Below are 20,118 nucleotides of genomic sequence, written 5' to 3' on the forward strand. Positions count from 1 at the left end.
GACTGATCTACTTTCTCACACAAAAAGTGGTTCTTGTAGAGCAGGGGTGAGACATGGGAGAGAAACTTGCCCTTTGCCAGTGGCGTACTAAATATGTTCTGTAAATAGAGAGCTTCAGTGTGCAGGGTTATCAAAATAGTATCTTCAATAACCTTTACATTTACTTCACAAAAACTATTTTTAACGTCATTAAATAAGTCTCTCCGAAATTGCTGACCAATCCAAATTTGGTGTTGAAATGCATTGTTACACTAACAATTTTTGGTCTGCAAAAAGTTTGTTGTTAATTATTAAAAAGCTAGAATTAATCCTTCTTCTTTGAGCATCAGTGCAGATTCCCATACTTGGGCATGTACGTTTGTAGTCTACGCCTGGCCAGGAATCCCTTGGAAAGGTATAATTGTTGTGGGGCCACATAGGTGTCTCCTTGAGGCAACAAATGTTCTAGTCATGGTTCCTCCTAGGTAACCCTCTCTTCCTTTTAATATCTGAAAAGTAAATAAGAACTTCCACTAGGCGACCAACTTTTATCTGCTGTTTCTTTATCTCTTCTAGCTACAGTTCATACAATTGTACATAGTTAAAAATTGTAAAATTTATTTCAGGAGAGCTCTATTTATATTTAAAAGTTCTGATGCCAAGAACTGGCGTCCTTCCGAGGATGGCAGGTTAGGCAAAAAAGACTCGGTTTAAAGAATGCCTGTCTTGCATCATCCAAGTTTTAATCTCTGGTCCTCATAATGATACTTGGGTGAAGGTCAGTTAACCTGTTTGTACCATATCTATTTTAAATGTATTTGTTGGCCTGCAGTGATCCAAAGTCTCAGGTCTGGTCAATACTGTGAGTTGGAAGCATTTTCAGGTTCCTTTGAAGTACCAGCCTCAGAATGTATGTTTGGTGCTGAGAAGGTCTGTATGGTCTAGGTGTAAAAGGAGCTCTGACTTTGTTCTGCACTATTACTTCCTGGGATTAAAAGACTGTGAGAAGAAAAAGAGAAGACAACACAATAATTTCCTTGGATGAATTTTTAGAAGCACTGACTCTAGTAAGGAACCAGTGCCAAACCTTTGTGCGAGAGCAAGTACTTTATGCTCCAGGACTCTTCAGTGTAGAGGGGAAAATCCATATTCTTGGTGCCAAAGATTAAGCTCCTGGCTCTGGTGCTTGTTCCTGGGTACTGAGACCAACACTTCAGTGCTACCACTGATCTTGTATAGTGTTCTGTGCCCAATATTGATCAAATTGAAAGGCAGAAATTAGTACACTCTTTCCTATCCATGGGTACCTTTCTCAATTCAGCAAGGAAGAAATCTCTTGCCAGTCACCCCAACATCTGTGTTGGGGCATAGGATTCCTCTGGAGCCAAATATTTAGATCCAGGGAGCTGTATAGTCAGCCTTGGTGTCATTTGTCTTCCAGGCTTCATTGGTTCCACAGTCAATGCTGAGTACTGTGTAGCCACCCTCTCTGGATTTTCAGTTATACACCTCTACCCTGATATAACGCGACCCAATATAACACAAATTCTGATACAACGCAGTAAAGTGCTCCAGGGGGGCGGGGCTGCGCACTCCGGTGGATCAAAGCAAGTTCGATATAACGCGGTTTCACCTACAACGCGGTAAGATTTTTTGGCTCCCGAGGACAGCGTTATATCGAGGTAGAGGTGTATTTGTCCTAGGTCTGTTCCTGGGGATAACTAGTTCCACCTGATGCTTATGGAAACTGTCTGTGAGTCCCATGGCTATTTCGGGCATTTCAGCTGTAGATTTTTGCCATACAGGAGACAAGTGGAGCTGAATTACTTGCTATAGTTTCTCAGCACTGTATGATTCTGACACCTGTAAAGTCTGTGATCTGGATCATCAAACTGCTAGTACCATCTACTTCTCCTACAGATAAATCAGAGTCCATGATTGAGGAGGAAAATTTCCCTATGGAAAAGGAGGCATATCAACATAAGTGTATCTAAATAATTTCTCATCTTTGCCAAAGGATGTCATGACTTACACCAGAGATGACTTTCTGGAAAACTTTCAAATCCTTTCAAAATCACTTCTCCAAAATTGGATGTACTGCATCTTGAGCTCTCTATTGTCCAGAGGACGTTTCTGAGGCTGTTTGACTTCTTGAAGCTACATCCGAGCTCGGTGGCAGTGGTTACTAAAGAAGGCCTCATGGACTCTGCCAAGGATTCATGGATTATACCTGTGATATTTGCGGGCCAGGTACCACATGCGCTGGGGAGTTGGTGGCTGCTGCAGCTGTGTAGTATGGGGAGCAGGATGTGCAGGGAACCTGCTGAAACTGCCAGTTGCCGCAGTGACTGGCTGGGGGACTGGACGCCTGTACCCCGTGAGGACTGGCCCCCTCTCCCCATGAGTGCTGGGCAACCCCTGCCCCTGCCTTCTTCCTTCCCCCTCCCCCAGTGATAACCCCTGTGAGTAGTGACATGTCACTGCCAGGAGAGGAGCCCCAGGGCACAGAGCCCTATCCGCTTCACCAGCCAGACAGAATCCCCTCTTGCCCCGGTCCAGGAACAGGTCGCTCCAATCCCCTTTTGGCTCTGGGAAGATGAGTTAAGGAGCACATGGTGCAGGGAGGAGGGTAGTGGCAGCTCCCTGCTGCTGGAGGATCTGTGTCAAGGTAACTAGGATCTGCTCTTTCCTGGGTCCGAGATCTCTGTCCCACCTCTGATGGGAAAGATAATTTTGGGATCTGAGAGTATTGGGCACCCCATATCCCCATCAGGTACCATCTCTCTTCCCCCGCTTCCACCCCATAGTATCCCCTCTATGGGGACATGTCCAAAACTGCAGGACTTAAAGGGGCTTCAGTGTGGATTCTATCAAGTGTAACTACATAAGTCACTAACAGTAAATTGTTTTTTGTTTTAAAAAATTTTGTTTTTATAATGGGGATTAGAGATAAGTTTCATAAACAATACATTATTTTCTGTTTGTTTTTCCTGTCCTCCCATCCCCCAATATTAATCCTGACATTTACCCAAAAAACTGGGAAGTTTCTTTTGTGTACTGATTTTTTTTCACCTATTTTTAAAACTTTTGAAATAAACATTGATAAATTCCTGGGAAGTTAAAAATATAAAATGGAAACAAAGGGCTTCATTCATAATACAGCCATTTGCAAAGTAACTTGTTAACCAGAATTTATTAGTTGACTCCCCAAACCATCATCATCATCCCCACCCCTTTTTGGAGATATTCCTTCGTTCTTCCTCTTTAGTGGCATGAATTGGAAGCTCCTCTCATAAGTGGATTCTAGATATAAATTCACTCTGTGCCACAAAAATATACCCTTCTCAGGGATCCATCTCACATGGAACTACTAGGGGGTGAAGTCTTTTATGGCTTGAGGCAGTAAATGTTTTGTCAGCAAAACAAGGCAAGAGGATTCCGTTCCTGTTGCTTTCCTTTTCCAAAAAAGAAAGTGGGACACTCTCTCTATGAACTTGAGTACTCAAGTTTTACCTGCAATTTCAAGTTCTCCTTCAAGTAATTGTCCATATTTACATTTCACTAATATATATATAAGGGCAGAGTGCACCAACTGCCGTTCGGTTCTCAAAGCCAGTCTCTTTGCTTTGAGATGAGCAGCTCACCGTCCTTGTTGACTGACTGCTGGCAACCCCCTTCTAATCCTTAAACTGCACTAGATTAAAGATGAGATACTTTTATAAGGAAATTAGTTAGTTTTTATTGCTCAGTGACACTCCTTTACTTCTTAATTTCTTATTTTTTCTGAATTAGGCCCTGGTCAAGGGGATGGTGTCTAAATCTCCTGGAATTAAATATTGCCTCTCACGTCAGGGAGCAATGCCTGTGAAAGATGGATACTAAGGTGTCTTTATTGCTTCGGGGAATTGCATGTTTCTGGAAAATATGCTGTCTTCAAATCTTTCAGTTTAAAAACCAGGAAGGACAGGGAAACAAATATTCCTCATGAGCAAGGCTGTGAGACCAGTTTGGCTCAGGATCTGTAGGACTTCTCTCACCTATCTCGCCACCATTTGTGGTCCCTTGGAACTAGAGAGTGAGCATGGGGCACTAACCCACAGGGCCTCATCATCATTAGTCCAGTCACTGGCTTAGACAAAAACTGCAAAAACACTCTGTAGAAAAGCTGAGGGAGCGAGAAACCCAATAGAGAGCTCCCCACCAAGGTCTCCCCTAGGTGTAAGTATTCCACTTGACACTGATTGTCCTCTGAGGCTTTGTGACCCTGAGTGGTTCCCACTGATGTTCAGTTTCATGCTGGCACTGAAGTGCTGGATACCAGGAATATTTAGGTTGGCATCTCCTTTTAAGAGCATGGGACCAAAAATGGCTGATTTCCGCTGGCGCTCCTCACTCCTGCACTGGCATCCTAGAGATTCCTGGCACCATAGCTTGTGGTACCACGCTCTCTAAGGTTCTTAACTCTCCTGGCTACGTCAGCTCCAGCAAGAGAAGACCCACCACCATTGGGACTAGCCATGCTACTGCACTAATTGACACCCTTGAGGTTCACATTACTGGTGTACTTAGTGATATCCAGGGTTCCTAGTTTTCTGTGATTTTAAAAAAAAACCCAAACCCAAATTCTCTGATAAACATAAAAATCGGTGTTTTTCTGATATATAGGTATCAGTTGAACACAATGTTTTATTGATATATTTACCATTTTTAAGCAAGTTCAAAGCCTACCAGTGCCATTAATCATTATAATAAAATTAATAGAATGATCCAGTCATGGTGCATTGTTCCTTTATTGTTGTTGATGGCCCTGCTGTTTCAGCCTCTTGTTTTAGTTTCTTTTGATGCAGTTTAGGGTTTTCCACGTGTTCTACAATTGTCTGCCTTCAAATGTAATCTGCACCCATGGTGCATACGGTACAGAACAGCACATTACCATAAATGTTAAATTTGTCCTTGCCAAACTGTGACATGGTCTTTAGAGGTGATTTTTAAAGTTTTCGGCATTTTTTCATAACTTTAATTACTCTTGTCTGGAGGCTGAAGTGAAATCTGAGATGCCTTAAACCACGAACCCCTATGCAGCTACATACTCTGTGAAAATGCAAATTCCATGTTTTTCCATGGCAAATTGATATCTAGGATACGTGGTGATATCACAGAAGCCAGAATCTCCTTTTATCTATTTCTGCCAAGTTACCAGTGCCAAGGCTTCCTCCAGTACAGACATCCAGCTCTGATTTCCACACCTCCAACTGTTGCTCCTCCCTCTAGAGATATAGTGTGTCTCATCAGCCTTGTCCATGGCATTAAAGGGTTGTAGAGACTCTGACTATCAACATCTCTGCATGTCTCACCAGCTAGTCATGTGAGCAAAACACTTAAGTATTGTCCACATAAGGCATAAATGAACTATTAGGACTCTTTCCCGTACCCGAAAGGAACTTCTGTGGATAGTGTGAATTAAAACACTAGAAACACTACAAATTAAGCTTATCTGCCAAAGATTAAAAGTAAAAAAGCATAGAAGGACAAATCAGAACAGGGAAAAGTCCCATACAGTACAAAAAAGGATTACTCAGACCTCGGTATGAAGGATCTCATATTAAATAGGTATATGGAATACTCCCTCCCTGCCTCTTTCTTATGTGGGATTATTTTCTCTCTTCTGGTTAAGCTGCTTTGAATTGAGGAGCAATAATGAGTGTTTATTTCGTGAGTGAGGGGACTTTGAACCTTGTTTGAAACTTCTACACTGTGCAGTCTCTGAGACCTTAGTCTCTCCTCATGAAAGTAACAGCGTGGTTGTGAAGAGGGGAGCGCCAGCCACTCCCATTTGTCCAGTGGAAGGGCAAATTTGGAAGGAATGCTGTAAAATTGGGGAATTTAATTGTCAGGCATCAATGTAATAATGAATGCTACAGGTTTGACTGCTGGCTAGATTTTTCACATTTTTAGGGAGCAGATGTTTTCACGTGGCTAGGAGTTGAAGTATAAAGGGAAATGACAGTAGTTGGCATGAAGGGGGGTGACTTTTCAACACTACACTCCCTCATCCGCTGTCATCTTGACTAGGCATGTCTCTTACTTTCCCTGCCCCCTCCAGATGAAGAGTATTTGATGGCTGTGATAGCAGTTGCAGCTGTGCTGTTGTGGTCACTCAGGGCAGGTGAAGGAGAACTCTCTTCTAGCAACAGGCAGGGCTGCCAGTTCAAAACAACTGAGAGCAGATGTATGATTAGAGGCAAATTCAAAACTGTCAATCTCAGCTGGTGGTGGTGAAGAAAAGTTATGTGTCTGTGTGAGCCAGGAATTATGGTGAAAAGCTGAGATATTTTTTACTTGTTTGCCTGCAGCCAGCACATTATTTACCAAATAAATCAGCTTTGCTGACCTAATTATAGAACGATTTAGGCAAGATATTTACTTGCATGCCAAAATCTTAAATATGTGAATAGTCGCATTAACCTGGATCTCTTTGTGTAAAAAAAGTGTGAATTGCGTTGAGATTTTAAAATATAATTAATTAAATATTTAGAGTGTTTTACCTTGTCTTCCAGATCATCAAAGCACAATGTGGTTAGAGATATCAAAAACATAAAATCTAAGAGATGAACTATACAACTATATATTCAGGTTGAGTGATTTGGCTAGTGTTAAACCTTTCTATGTGTATTTTTCTCAACCAGTGTGATGAGAATGCATTGTAAATCTGGCTTCAAACTGAGACCCAGCTGTCTATTGGGAAGTGTTACTGATAAGAATGGCTATAAAGTTGATAATTTTGAGTTCTGTTAACTGTTACACTCCTGCTACTTATTACACACACAGTCCAGGGATAGTTTTAAAACTAAGATTTTATAAAACTTTATATAAAAAAAGTTAAATGCATCCTGCATAAGCCCCACAACAACTCGGTCTCACTGAGCACAACCACCACCAACCTCCTGGGCTGACATTTTTCTTCCCTACTGTGTTCCCTTTTTCCTCTTCAGCAGTGCTATAACCCTTAAAGGCACAGGACAATTAACCCCTGCCATTCCCTTATGTGTTCATAGAATATCAGGGTTGGAAGAGACCTCAGGAGGTCATCTAGTCCAACCTCCTGCTCAAGGCAGGACCAATCCCCAGACAGATTTTTTTACCCCAGTTCCCTAAATGGCCCCTTCAAGTATTGAACTCACAACCCTGGGTTTAGCAGGCCAATGCTCAAACCACTGAGCTATCCCTCCCCTTTAGTGTTCTATATTTCCCCCTCATAAATGTAATGTTGTTCTGACATTTCTATTAACAATATATATAATGTTCAGTCCATCAATTTGATTTATTAGTAATATCCTGTGAGTTCCACATACTCATAAAGTTGTTGCCTAACACCGATTGTGTGGCAAGTGTAGTTCTAGTATCCAACAAAATAGCCATTTCTGATTATTTAAATTCCCAAAGATGCTCATAGTTATGAAATACATGTTTCCCCATATGACCAAAGGTTTAACAATGTAACTGTCATGTGGCATGACAAAATACCTACTAAATCAGTGGTTCTCAAACTTTTGTATTGGTGACCCCCAGGAGCGCCGCCAGCTTTTCTTCTGCCCTAGGCGGCGGAAGGTCCCGCCCCGAAATACCACCCCCCACAGAGGTGGCGGAAGGTCCCGCCGCCGCGGTCGCCGCGCCGCCCCCCAAATTGTAGCGCCCTAGGCGACCGCTGGCCCTGGTGACCCCTTTCACACAGCAAACCTATGAGTGTGACACCCCCCCCCCCCCATAAATTAAAAACACTTTAAAAATATTTAACACTATTATAAATGCTGGAGGCAAAGCAGGGTTTGGGGGTGGAGGCTGACAGCTCGCGACACCCCATGTAATAACCTTGCAACCCACTGAGGGGTCACAACCCCCAGTTTGAGAACTCCTGTACTAAATGAACATAACAAATTATCCAGAACTATAAAACACTTGATGTAGATCAACATCCATACTTTAATTCAATATCACTAATATCAGTTTTGGATAGAATGCAGGATAAGGTACAAGAGTAAGTACTGGGTATGGCTTATATTTGTCTCATGAATAACTCTGTGGTGCATTCACCAGTTCAGTAGCTGGATTTAGACACTGATAAGTCTCTGGTGCCCCTGACTGTTCATACATCATTGTCTGTGGGACTCTTCTCTCTAGCTGGATAACCTTGCATGTCAATGGGTTATTCTGGTGATCTCTCCTGTTGTGCAGTACTGGTTTCAGGAGCCATGATCTTGGTTTGATAGTCATGTCTTTCAGTGGCTGGTGTGAATATCACATCAGTCTGAGCTGTTCCCAGTTCACATCCTCTGTATTTCCCAGTTGTGGATCAAATGATTCAGAGTCTCTGTTCCATGTCCCATCACGTAATGAGGTTCGTTTTCACTATCAGTATCGCTGGAGTCTGAATTCCTGGCCTCATTTTGATTTCCTGTTATGCTAGTTTGCCTTGTTCTCATGTATTCTGCTATGGTGGTTTGGAGGGCAGTGGTATATCCAAAGGTAAGAAGTCACAGGGAACTAGAAGATTGCACTGAACTCCAGTCACCTCCTTTTCCATCTTCTGCTTTTATTTCATAGATAGGACTATTCTCCTTTCCTTTGAATTACTACATGAATTCTGTCTTCCCAATAGGATCTTAATTTGCCTAGTCCCTTTCTCTCTGAAAGATTCCAGATGGGTACTCTGTCACGTGTCACTCTGTCACCAGCATTGTGCACTCTGATCATAATGATTCTTTCCGTGGGCGGCTTATTTTTTGAGAACATAAGCTTCTTTCATCTGCTGATTCCATTCTCAATGTAATCTTTATGGTTCCCAGGTGGAGATTCAGAGTTTATAGGTAGGCCACATGCAATGTCAACGGGCATATGTGCTGATCCTTAATATAATAAATAGAAGGGTGAGATCCCTGGTGCCTCAATCTAAGTACAGTTGTAGGCATAAATTACCTTTCTGAGGGAGTCCTTTTAGTTTACATTTGTTCTTCTGGCAAGGTTGTCAGCATAGCCAGCAGAATTTGGTTTAGAATTTTTTACTTGCCAATTGCCCTGATTGTGTGAGATGGCACAGTTTTACAGTAGTGCTGTAACCTTCTGAATAGATTATTTTCAAACTCTGCCCTTTGATCATGATGAATCCTTTTGAGGAAACCAAATTGTAAAACTAAGTACAGTAATTGAAGATCTTGTCTGCCACAGTCTTTTCTGACTTGGTGGTACGGAGGGTTGGACAAACCTATTGAAGTGATCCACTATGACTAAGATGTATTTATATCCTCCTTCTGTCTCTGTGCACAAAATCTATTGACTGTATTATCATTATGTTCAGTTAAATGGAGCTCTGGTAGGCTGGTGAGATTTGTTTTGCTTGACACATGTGCAGACTCTAGTTGCGTAATGTTCAGTGTCCTCCTCCATCTCTGGCCAATAAAACCAATACCTCTTGCACGACTGATTACTCACTTTGCTGCTAAGAGTTCCATCTCTTCCTGTAGTCCTTGATAAATGTGCCATTTGTATTTTTCAGGTAATACCAGTTGATTTCATAACTTGGTTTTCTAATAAAGTATTCCATTTGTATCCAAATGCAACCAATACCGTTCATGCATCAGGGAGGGGACCTCACCACATCTTCTTGTGTCTTCTTGGTTATTCGGTTTGTGTCCCAAGGACTTATAATGAAGAATTTTAGCAACTGCTAAATCTTCCTTCTGAGTTGCCAAAATGTCTTCTCATGGAATAGACTTTATGGGTGATATAACACCCATGGCGAAGTCTTCTACTGCCAAAGAATTGGTAGTAACAGCTGCTAACCAAGATACCTTGCTGTCTCTTTGGATATACAAGGACAGCCTAAACATCATCTTTATTTGCATCTTCTGAACATTTTGGCAAATATTTTTTTTTCCCATATCAGGAGGCATTCTGGATAGAGCATCTGCCTCCACATTAGATTTCCATGGATGATCGCTAACTTTGAAGTTAGTCAGCTAATTCTGCAATCTACCGGTGTGCTGTGATATTCAGCCTGGTAAAGGTGAATATGTAAGTTAACTGGTTACTATCTCTGCAAACCGTGAAGGATTGTGCATAGTACAGGTAGTCATGGTTTGTTAGTTACAGTCCATTTCAAGATCAGAAATTCCAGTTTTCCTGAGTGAAGGTAATTTTTCTCAGCTGCAGTTAGTGTTCTTGACCCATAACTGATATCATTTAGTTTATCCTCCTGACATTGGTTTAAGATTCCCTTATTGGAAGCATCTAAATGTACTGCTACCACAAATCTCCAATTACAAGCACGGGGCGCTCAAACATGTAAAGTGGAGCAGCCACAGGGGGACACATCTCAAAGAACCTCAGTTACTGCACAAGGTGAATAACCCTCTCTTTTGGTTGTCTTCTATCTTTATATTAACTGAATTCTCAAAATTATTTTTGACTCTGTTGGTATCTATTTGAAATAGGAACTTTTAGCATATTGATTTTGTTTGATTCCATAAAGCAATAACCAAATTTTGTTAATCTGTAAGCATTTTATACAGGGGGAAAAAATATATGTAGCTGTACTGGTCATGAAACCATAAATGTTTTAGTTGGTTTTATAAAATGTTTTCTTATTTCATAGATGTCTTTCCTGTCTAAACATGCTCCTAAATTTTTGATCCATACTTCACACTCTAATATGAGGTAAAAGCATTAGAGCATGTTTATTTCTCTTAAGAGAATTGAAGGGCACTTTGTTACAAAAGTGTCTTGTAAATTTCATTTTTACAAGTACATGCTGCCCTGTTACATGCGTCATGGCATTAGATGTCAAAAGATACAAAAAGTGACCTAACTGGTGGTATAGAACAAAAATAATCAAAGGCTTAGTCAATAACTCATGGAGTTTGCTGTACTTGTATGGATAAACTAATTAAACAGATCTGTCTGTGTTCCTCAAGCCTAATGTGGCCCTGTTATTAGTTTTACAGAAAGGAGTGTTGTAACATTGAATGAAGGTAAATGATGAAAGAATAGTGTAGACACGAAGCACTAAGAACTCCCATTTCTAGTCACAGAGTGGTTTCAAAGAAAGGAGGTTTTCTCTGCACACCTGCAGGCATTCGTTGCATAGGCCTCTTGTGGTCAATGTTGATTGCTGCTTGTCTGTAGCAAAACAACAAATAACTTAGTGTTTTGTACCTTCTGTGATTTAATATTATGCTTTTTGCCAGAACTGACACAAATCTTTTTTCTGATAGTGACAGTAATTATAGCACAGCTGTAGTAAAGGGTCTTTCAGAGTTTCCATTATAAACCCCTATAGTCATTTTATAACTCAAACATAAAAAAATGTATTTTGTGCTTACAAGACATACAGAGGCTTTGCCTTGGGGTATGTTGTAATGTAACTTCTTCAAACTGAAAGTGGGACAATTGTCGGTCTGAATTAAATTGAGTACTAAGGAAATTATTAATTCTAAGGCAGTGTGGTCCCCAAACTTTTTATTTTGTGTCATTCCTTACCAGTAATGGGATCTGTCTGCCCCCATCCTTCCCTCTGCCGATACTCACACTTTCTTGTCAACTGTTGGAAATGGGCGACGTCCACCTTGATTGCATTGGCCTTGTTAGCACTACAAAAGTAATTTCCCCTCCCTTGGTATTCATCCCTTCTTGTCAACTGTTGAGAATAGGCCACTTCCGCCTTAATTGAATTGGCTCGTTAGCACTGACCCCCCACTTGGTAAGGCAACTCCCTTGTTTTCATGTGCTATAATATATATTCTGCTTACTGTATTTTTCACTTCATGCATCTGATGAAGGGGGTTTTAGTCCACGAAAGCTTATGCCCAAATAAATGTGTTAGTCTCTAAGGTGCCACAAGGACTCCTCGTTTTTGCTGATACAGACTAACACGGCTACCACTCTGAAATGTAGTTTAGATTTCTACGTGGTCTTGTAGAATTCTTAAATTCTCTGATGCTATATTCTGTTTTTTTAGATAAAAAAACTAGTATATGTTTATCTGATGCGCTATGCAGAGGAGCAGCAGGACCTGGCATTGTTGTCCATCAGCACTTTTCAGCGAGCTCTGAAGGTGAGTAAATATAGTTAATTGCCATGTATGTAAAGAGCTGATGTGCCGTCAAAAATATAGGTATTTTCAATTGTTCTCCAGTTATAGAAAACACTGTATGCTGCACTTCATAAATATCTGAGTTTAGATTGATTCCATGCGACTTCCACCAGACTTTTATGTGTGTTTTTTTTTTTAAAGGTGTTAAATACAGTAACTAGCAACTAAATTGCAAGGTGGGAAGTAGCAAAAACAAGATTTAAAATTTTTTAAAGAAGTGGATAGAAACATGAAGAAAAATACTTCACTTAAAAATGTTAACGTTTTTTTCAAACCTACATACCTAAAATACATACCCTTGCCTGCTCCTCCTATCTTCCAGCAGTGTCACAGGGTCTGTACTGACACCTGATACCCTGAAAAATGAGGAGAGCCAGAGTCTCCCTTAAGTAAACTTCTGCTAACTGGTTTTACGTGGAAGGCGTTCGGATTGCTTTGAGGGGTAGCAGCATAAAACCCTAAAGTAGATTAAATAAAGTAAATCCCCTAAAGAAAATTCTGGGCTGTCACCCACATTAGTCCTAGTAGTAAGAGCCAGTGGGACTAGTATTGTTATACTTGCTCAACTCTAATTCAAAATCATGGGTGTGGGGGGGAAATAGGAAAATGGGATCAAATAACCAAAACTAAGCACCACCTCTGAATTGTGGTGGCAAAGATTTAAAAAGATACTTTAGTGCAGAGGCCTTGGCATGTGGCGTACATGTTAGAGAGAATTACTTTTCTTCCTTCACAGAAGCCTATTTTGGGGGCCTGATGATTTTTTTGCTCACTCACTGACAGATTTGACATTTTGCTTACCTGTGCATCTGGCCAAGAAGGGCAGCATATGACTCCTTATGGATCCAGTCTATATTATTGTTGTTAGAAGGTTTATTACAGGCAAAGTGTCATTCATCAGGGCTAAACATTGCTTTCCCAATGTTCCGAAATCCGGAGTGAAGGAACAAATTAATATTGGTGCTCCCAAATGCAAATAGTCCATGCTACTGCTGGACAATCAAGCTAGCCTCCCTCCCCCAGTACAGCGCCCCCCCCCCCGCCCCCAAGCAAAACAAAACCAATCTCAAAAAAATTAGTTCTAAAACTTCACGTACATTCTTATCAAATCCCATTGATCAGGGGACTCAGGCAACTGATCAACAAACATTGAGGATGGATTTTAAACAGCAGGTTGCAACCTTAATGCTGGGAGGGGTATTATGTTCCCTGTATTTAATTGGCATTTAACTGGGTCCAGTGCAGTGTTCAGAATTCCCACCATGCAGCAAATTACTCAGGGTTGACTCCTTGGACTCAGCTCACTCATGAATCCCTCCACCTCCCACTGTGTGTGGGCATGTAGGGGTAGAGGCCACTAAGGAAGGATTTCAGGTCTCTTCTTTTTCCCTTAGGCAAAAGGACTTCCAGCGAAATCCCAGGTCTCATTTACCTCTGGGAGCTGGTCACTGTTTAGTCTTACCCACACTGTACAGTGGCCACTGGGGATGCCACATTTAGTATATTTGCACCCCCGCCCCCCCATGCTGCCCTGTAGCTATTTCCTGCCTGATCCATTCCCTAAGGTCATAGAGCCAAATGTTTGGGCCCTGCATCCAACAGATGGATTCAGTTGTCCCTAAAAAAAGATGTTGGGCCTAGTGAATTGGCTGTCCCTCTGTGTGATTACTGAACCACTAACCCCAAAAATTACCCTGGTCACCTCATGTTCAAATTTTTTGGGGGCCCTGGTGACGTGGGCTGGCTCAATGGCTCCCTGCCAAACTTGCCTTGTGAGCATCTCTGACCAAACGATAATGTGTGTGGCCACAACTGCCTAATCAACTCCACATCCCTCTGGATCTGAATATTTAAATTCAATTTGTTACAAGCCCAGAAGTAATTTTCTCTTATATGGCTTGATTTTTTCAATGGTTAATAATTGCATTGGCTTCCAATTAATACTAATTTAATAAGGGGGGGGGGGGGAGGTTCTAGTACCAGAATCGGATACAACAGAATTAAATTGGAGAAGTTCAGTGTCTCGTGGGGAACCCCTTTGTGTATAGCAAAGACACTTATACTGAGGGCAAAGCAAAGCCTTAGCCAATTTTGTTAACTTAATCTGTAAAGACAAGCAAACGTCAAACCACCCAAACAAATAGCAGTAATATAATATTAGGGTTATTTTCGGTGTCATTCCTTGCATATGCTCATATACACTTATACTCTCACCTTTCCTTGGGGATCTGGTGGTAAGAGACAAAGGACCAGCCCTTTCCCTTGCATGCCAAATGAGTCTGATGGTCCAGACCCCAAAGCCCGAAGGTCAGTGAAGGATAATGACAGTGAAGAGCTTAAGGGTCACTGATGAAAAGCTTGCCCTCTCCTACCTGGTGGCCTGACCTATTAGAGGGCCTTGGGGACTGTCATGAATAATAATTCAGATGCCCAGCCTCCCATGTCCATATCTAACTTCCTCACCCTAATATTTGGTGCCTGTATCCTATAGGTTAACATATGAATGCCTCTTAGCTCGTTATCATATATGTCAGCTATTGCAAAAGCAAATTTTTGGTTAAACATCTATCAATGACTTTCTTGAAAGCCTAGTATCAATTCAGTATTCCTACGGTTATGTACCAAATCCCCTCTCAAGGAAGCTATTACCAGTTCCCCAAAATCTAAGTTAACTGTCGGGCCATTTTGTCTATGCTAAGGGTCATAGACCTATGCTTCACTTATGCTTAAACCAATGTCTCAGAGAATACAGGTCTTTAGATTCCTTACGTTACTGCTAAGTAAAATTAAAATGCTAAGCTAGCTCTATGGGCTACACCAAGGTGAGTAATCATGACATTTGATGGCTGCAGCTCAGGCATCAGTGAGTGCAGAAAGGGCATGATCTGATCCCATAACATGCCCCTTTCGCCATACCATTGAAGCCATATGGCTTCAGCCTTGGAAAATCAGCTGCTAATCTGGCAGCCTTCTTGTTGGTCTAATGCATGATAGTGTGCCCACAGATCCAGATATTGTCTCCTGCAACCACAAATGGCTGACAGGGTTAGTGTGGTACCCCAGCATGTCCCAGCAACCGAACATTACGATGAACATAGGCCCTGTAGCGTTCTGATTTCCAGTGCCCAATTGCCTGGACCTGCTGAAAGTCAAATCTGGAGCTGCGGACAACACTACCCCAATCCTAAAGGAACATGTACCAAAATTTTTAGGATTGAGACCTATGACAGCTTTCTCATGACTGCTGTGAATTTATACTGGGTGAGGCAGCTGCCATTCCTATGCAAGAATAGTGGGCCTGGCTCCAAAATCATTTGACTGCCTTCTCAAGACATAATTGTTAATCTGTGAATTCCCTTAATTCAGCCATAATCCCTTTTCCTACTTATTCACTTTTTGAATTCCTGCATTTTAAAGACATTGATCCTTTCTTAAATTGTACATTCAGTGCACACCTAGAGCAGTTCTTTGCTGCCTGTGGCACCAGCTTGCTAATTCTGAAAGCCAGAAAAGGCACAACAAATGCTGTTTTGCATAAAGCTGCCTGCCCACCCCCCAGAACTGCATATTCTGAAATATGTGATCAGTAAACCCAGTACAGTTATAGTGTGCCTGTCTCCCCTACATCTGTTGTGTTTGTGTCTGAACCAACCCTCCAAGAGCTTCCTTAATAAGAACCTCATACAGGGGTCAGCAAGTCCAGTTAGCCTGCAACATAAAGTCAGGCACGTGAGGTGCCCTGGGATTGTGGATGAAGCCAATCCAGGGTGTACCAGAGATATACTGCATATCTTATCATTTGGTACTCAAGGATGGGCTGAACATGCTGGAATCTTTTCTTAACTCTAAATTCTGCAAATTCCACTAAACTGGCCTCTTAAACCCTGAAAGGTCTGGAGGCAATGGAGTTTTTTGCATCGGACTGTAGCTGAATCTTTGTTCCCAGTGTCCAATTGGATCCCCCAGATACCCTGTTAAATTGAGTGAGCAATGTTTCCCACACTTCCCAGTCGTTCATTTGTACCTGGCAGCTTCAGGTGGAGCAACAGCAGCCTCCACTGCCCCATGGTGCCTCCAGCATGGCTCCCAGAGCTTGCCACTGGCAGGGGGGCCACATGGGCAGGAGTGGGGAGAAACAGGATGTAGTCCCCACTGCAGCATCCTGACTCCTGTGCAGCTCCCAAGGAGGATGGGGTCCTGATACTTGAGAGCCTCCCAGGGAAGTGGGAGGTGGGAATGATGGGGTCCCAGTATGTAAATGCCTCTCCTGCTCCACTGCTACTTGCTTTTCCTGTGCATCTGTCATTCCCATCCTCTCCTGGTACTGCCTGTGTGTAGTAGCACCTGGTATGCCTTGACGGGTGATGCTTGCTGGAGCAGTAACTAGTGGAACAAGAGACTTTTGAAATTCCAAGGTGAATTTAAATATGCGAGAGGGGGCAATAGCCATCTGGCTAGCCTGTTCCCCTATCGCCAGCCAGTGGGAAGGTCTGGAGCAACAGCAGCAACCCCTCCTGCTATGCATATGCTTTCACGTCCATCTCTTCCCACTCTGCACCAGGGTACTACGTACATCCCCTGTAGTCTGTTCAAGATCCATCCCCGCTGACTGTAGGAGAAGGGCATTTCATTTTTTTTTTAAATAGAATGATTAAAAAGGATTTATTGCTGAAAAGGCAAAGATGTTAGAAAAGGCATCTTTTTTGTTGCAGCATTCATGTTTAATTTATTTTTTCTATTTGACAATCTTAACGTATGGGGAAGCTGTACGTAATATTAAGATTGATCTGGGTTGTACAACTTAAAAAATGCCTGAATTTGTGAAAGACTTTACAATTATAAATAGAAAAATGTATTATATTTTGTAACAATTCTCTCTCCCTCATCTTCCTTTGCCTTCATTTTTCCTGTTTTCATTAGCATAAATAAAACTTGTTAATGTGGTGTTATGTCTCGCAGCTCCTCATAATATATGCAGTATTCTTCAGATTGTTGAAACTTTTTCTTGTGGCAAGTTTCACATAAATTTGCACGATAGCAATGTGAACTTGAAATTAAAGCCAGACTAATAACAGTAAAAGAAAAAAATGGCATTCACGTGGCTTAATATGTCCTCCGTCATTGCAGTATTCACTGCATGTTTTAATAATGATAAATTTCTGCAGTATTACTTATATTGTTTTGTTTCCATTCTTTTTAGGATCCTAATCAGTTAATCCGTGCAAGTGCTTTGAGAGTTTTATCTAGTATTCGTGTGCCAATTATTGTTCCTATTATGATGCTTGCTATTAAAGAAGCTTCTGCTGATTTATCTCCTTATGTTAGAAAAAATGCAGCCCATGCAATCCAAAAACTGTATAGGTAAGTAGTCTTTTACCATAAACATTGAAAAGCTATCCTAGGGAAATTCTGCGCCACTGTGGTGCAACGTAAAAATTCCGCTTCCTTGAAGAAAATGGTTTCTGTGCGGAAGCAAAGAGAAGCTGCACCCATACTCATCACCCCTGCTTGGCAGCACAGACACATCTGTTTGGGCAGCTGGGGGGCGAGGTAACTCACTGGGGGGAGGGGAGGTCTGGGAATGCCCCAGCTGCACAGGACGTTAGTCTCCATCCTCCCCCCACTCCCCCACCCAGTTGTAACTGAGTTCTTCCTCCCCCTCCTCCTTTCCTGCATGGAGCAGCTGGGCCTGGGTCAGATCAAGTCCCAGAAACTTCCCCTGGCTACACGAAGTTCGGGGGGAGGGGGTGGGTGGATACACAGGAGTTGGGCGGACAAGGGAAGCAGCTCCCTGTACAGGGATCCCTCTACCACCCCCTCTGCATCAGGAGCCCCGTGGAAATTCTTCAAAGCAGTGTCCGTTGACCGCTCATGCTCCTGACCAAGGGTATAAGGGGTGGTGCAGGTCCTTTTTACTGCTGCGTGGTCTGAGTTGAAATTGCGTCCACCTTCAGTGTGTAACCTGCAAAGTAAACTCGTTCTAAATAGTTTTGATATCTAGTTTTGTAGTTTTAGTTTGCCTAAGGTTATCGTTGGTGTAGGATAAATTCCCTCATCATCTTCTTTACCCCCCTGTCCTGTCAGACTTTTAAAACTGGTGTTTTGGAAACCACATTACGATACAGGCTGCCTACCTTCTGGGCATTCACAACTCCTTGGCAGACAAGCTAAGCAGAAGTTTCTCCACAGACATGAATGGGAGATATACGACACAGTTCTAACCAACATATTTGTACAGTGGGGTACTCCTGTATGGGACTTCTTTGCATCTCAGATGAACAGGAAGCTCCGCATGTATTACTCCAGGAGAACTATAGGCCATGATTCCCAGGGTGTTGTTCTCCTATTCCCCTGGACAGATGGCCTCAAATATGCCTTTCTTCCCTTCCTCCTGCTACCACAATTTCTACTGAAGATGTGTCACAAAAGGGCCACCATCATCCTCCTGGCACCCTACTGGCACAGACAGTTCTGGTTCTCAGAACTTCTAATGATGTTCATGCGCCCACCTATCCGAATCTGCTCATGTGGGGGAAATCAAGCACCACAACCTGGGCTCACTCTACCTCACAGCCTGAATTTTGGGTGGGCATTGGAAATAGAACACTCATGCTCTCTCTCTGTCCAGGAAATCCTTAGCCAAAGTAGAATGGATTCTACTAGAGCCTGCTACTGGACTGAAACGCAGTTTTTTCCGGCCTGGATACATCACCACCACCATATGCCTGATACTGTGGACATTCTGATCATCCTAGACTACCTCCTCTGCTTAGACTTCAGTCCTTGTTAGGATACACCTAGCAGCTATCAGTGCCTTCCTCCCTCTGGTGGAGAGACATTCTGTCTTTATACACCTGACTACCGTGCAATTTATGAAAGGCTTATCAGGACCTTCCCACTGGTTATTAAACCTATGCCTCAATGGGACCTTAACCGTGTCCTGTCGATATTCACAGGTTTGTCCTTCGAACCTACGGCAACATTGCTGTGACCTACCTCTCTCTGAAGGTGGTTTTCTTAGTGGCAGTCACTTTGGCTATGCAGGTCAGTGAGCTCGGAGCCATGATGGCAGACCACCTGTACAGAGTATACTACAAAGAGAATGTTTCCCTTAGGTTATACCCCAAATTCCTCCCCATGATTGGTTGAGTTCCATGTTAACTAATCGATCCACTTACCTGTATTTCTTCCAAAACCACGTTTCTTTCTGAGACAAGAGACTTCACTCCATTGACATCAGGTGAGTCCTGGCATTCTACCTACAGAGAACTAAACCCATTAGAAAAACTTGGAGACCCTTTGTCACCATAGTAGAAAGGTCACATGAACAGGCCTCACAGAGGATTTCTAAGTGTGTTTTGGGATTTATACTAGAGGGGTACTAGCTAAACTTCCCCCTCCCCCTTTTGGGAAATATTACTACTCATTCCACGTGAGCACAAGCAGCCTCCACAGCCTCCTTATTGGACCTTCTGCTGCAGTCATCTGCAGAACAGCACCTTGGAGCTCTGTCCACACATTTGCCTTGCACTACACATTCAAGCCACAGCTGTGGATGTGGCCATATGAACAGCAGTAGTACAGGCATCTCTGCTACAAACATCCTTGCACCCTTCTCTACTCTGAGCACTGCTTGCTAGTCACCCATATGTAGAATACACACAGGGACCAGGACTTGAAGAAGAAAGGGAGGCTACTTATTGTAACTGTAGGTTTTTGAGGTGTGTGGTCCCTATCTGTATTCCACTACCTGCCCTCCTTCCCCTCTGCTTTGGATCCTGTTATCTTGTGATGAGAGGGAACTGGAGAAGTGTCAACCTGCCCCTTACGCCCTTGGTTGGGAGCACAAGAAGAGCTATTGCGCATGTATCGGTGAATGGACACTGTTTGTTTTAAAGAATTCGACTTGAGCACATGGCGTGCATGCATACCCATGTGTGGAATACACATAGGGACAACACATCTTGAAGAACCTCCCATTACAGTAAGTAATC

At 42.5% G+C, this 20,118-nt stretch overlaps 1 protein-coding gene across 2 annotated transcripts in view; it reads left to right on the forward strand.

Annotated features, from left to right (window-relative positions):
* The window catches only part of AP3B1 (adaptor related protein complex 3 subunit beta 1), a 276,090-nt gene that overhangs the window by 43,265 nt on the left and 212,707 nt on the right, over window positions 1–20,118 (forward strand). For both annotated transcript variants that reach the window (XM_065406916.1, XM_065406915.1), the window contains exons 4-5: window positions 11,990–12,085; window positions 17,325–17,485. In XM_065406916.1, the coding sequence (XP_065262988.1) occupies window positions 11,990–12,085; window positions 17,325–17,485 (257 nt within the window). The remainder of the gene's footprint in view (window positions 1–11,989; window positions 12,086–17,324; window positions 17,486–20,118) is intronic.

The sequence above is a fragment of the Emys orbicularis genome, chromosome 6, assembly GCF_028017835.1.
Source record: "Emys orbicularis isolate rEmyOrb1 chromosome 6, rEmyOrb1.hap1, whole genome shotgun sequence".
NCBI classification, from domain to species: domain Eukaryota; kingdom Metazoa; phylum Chordata; order Testudines; family Emydidae; genus Emys; species Emys orbicularis.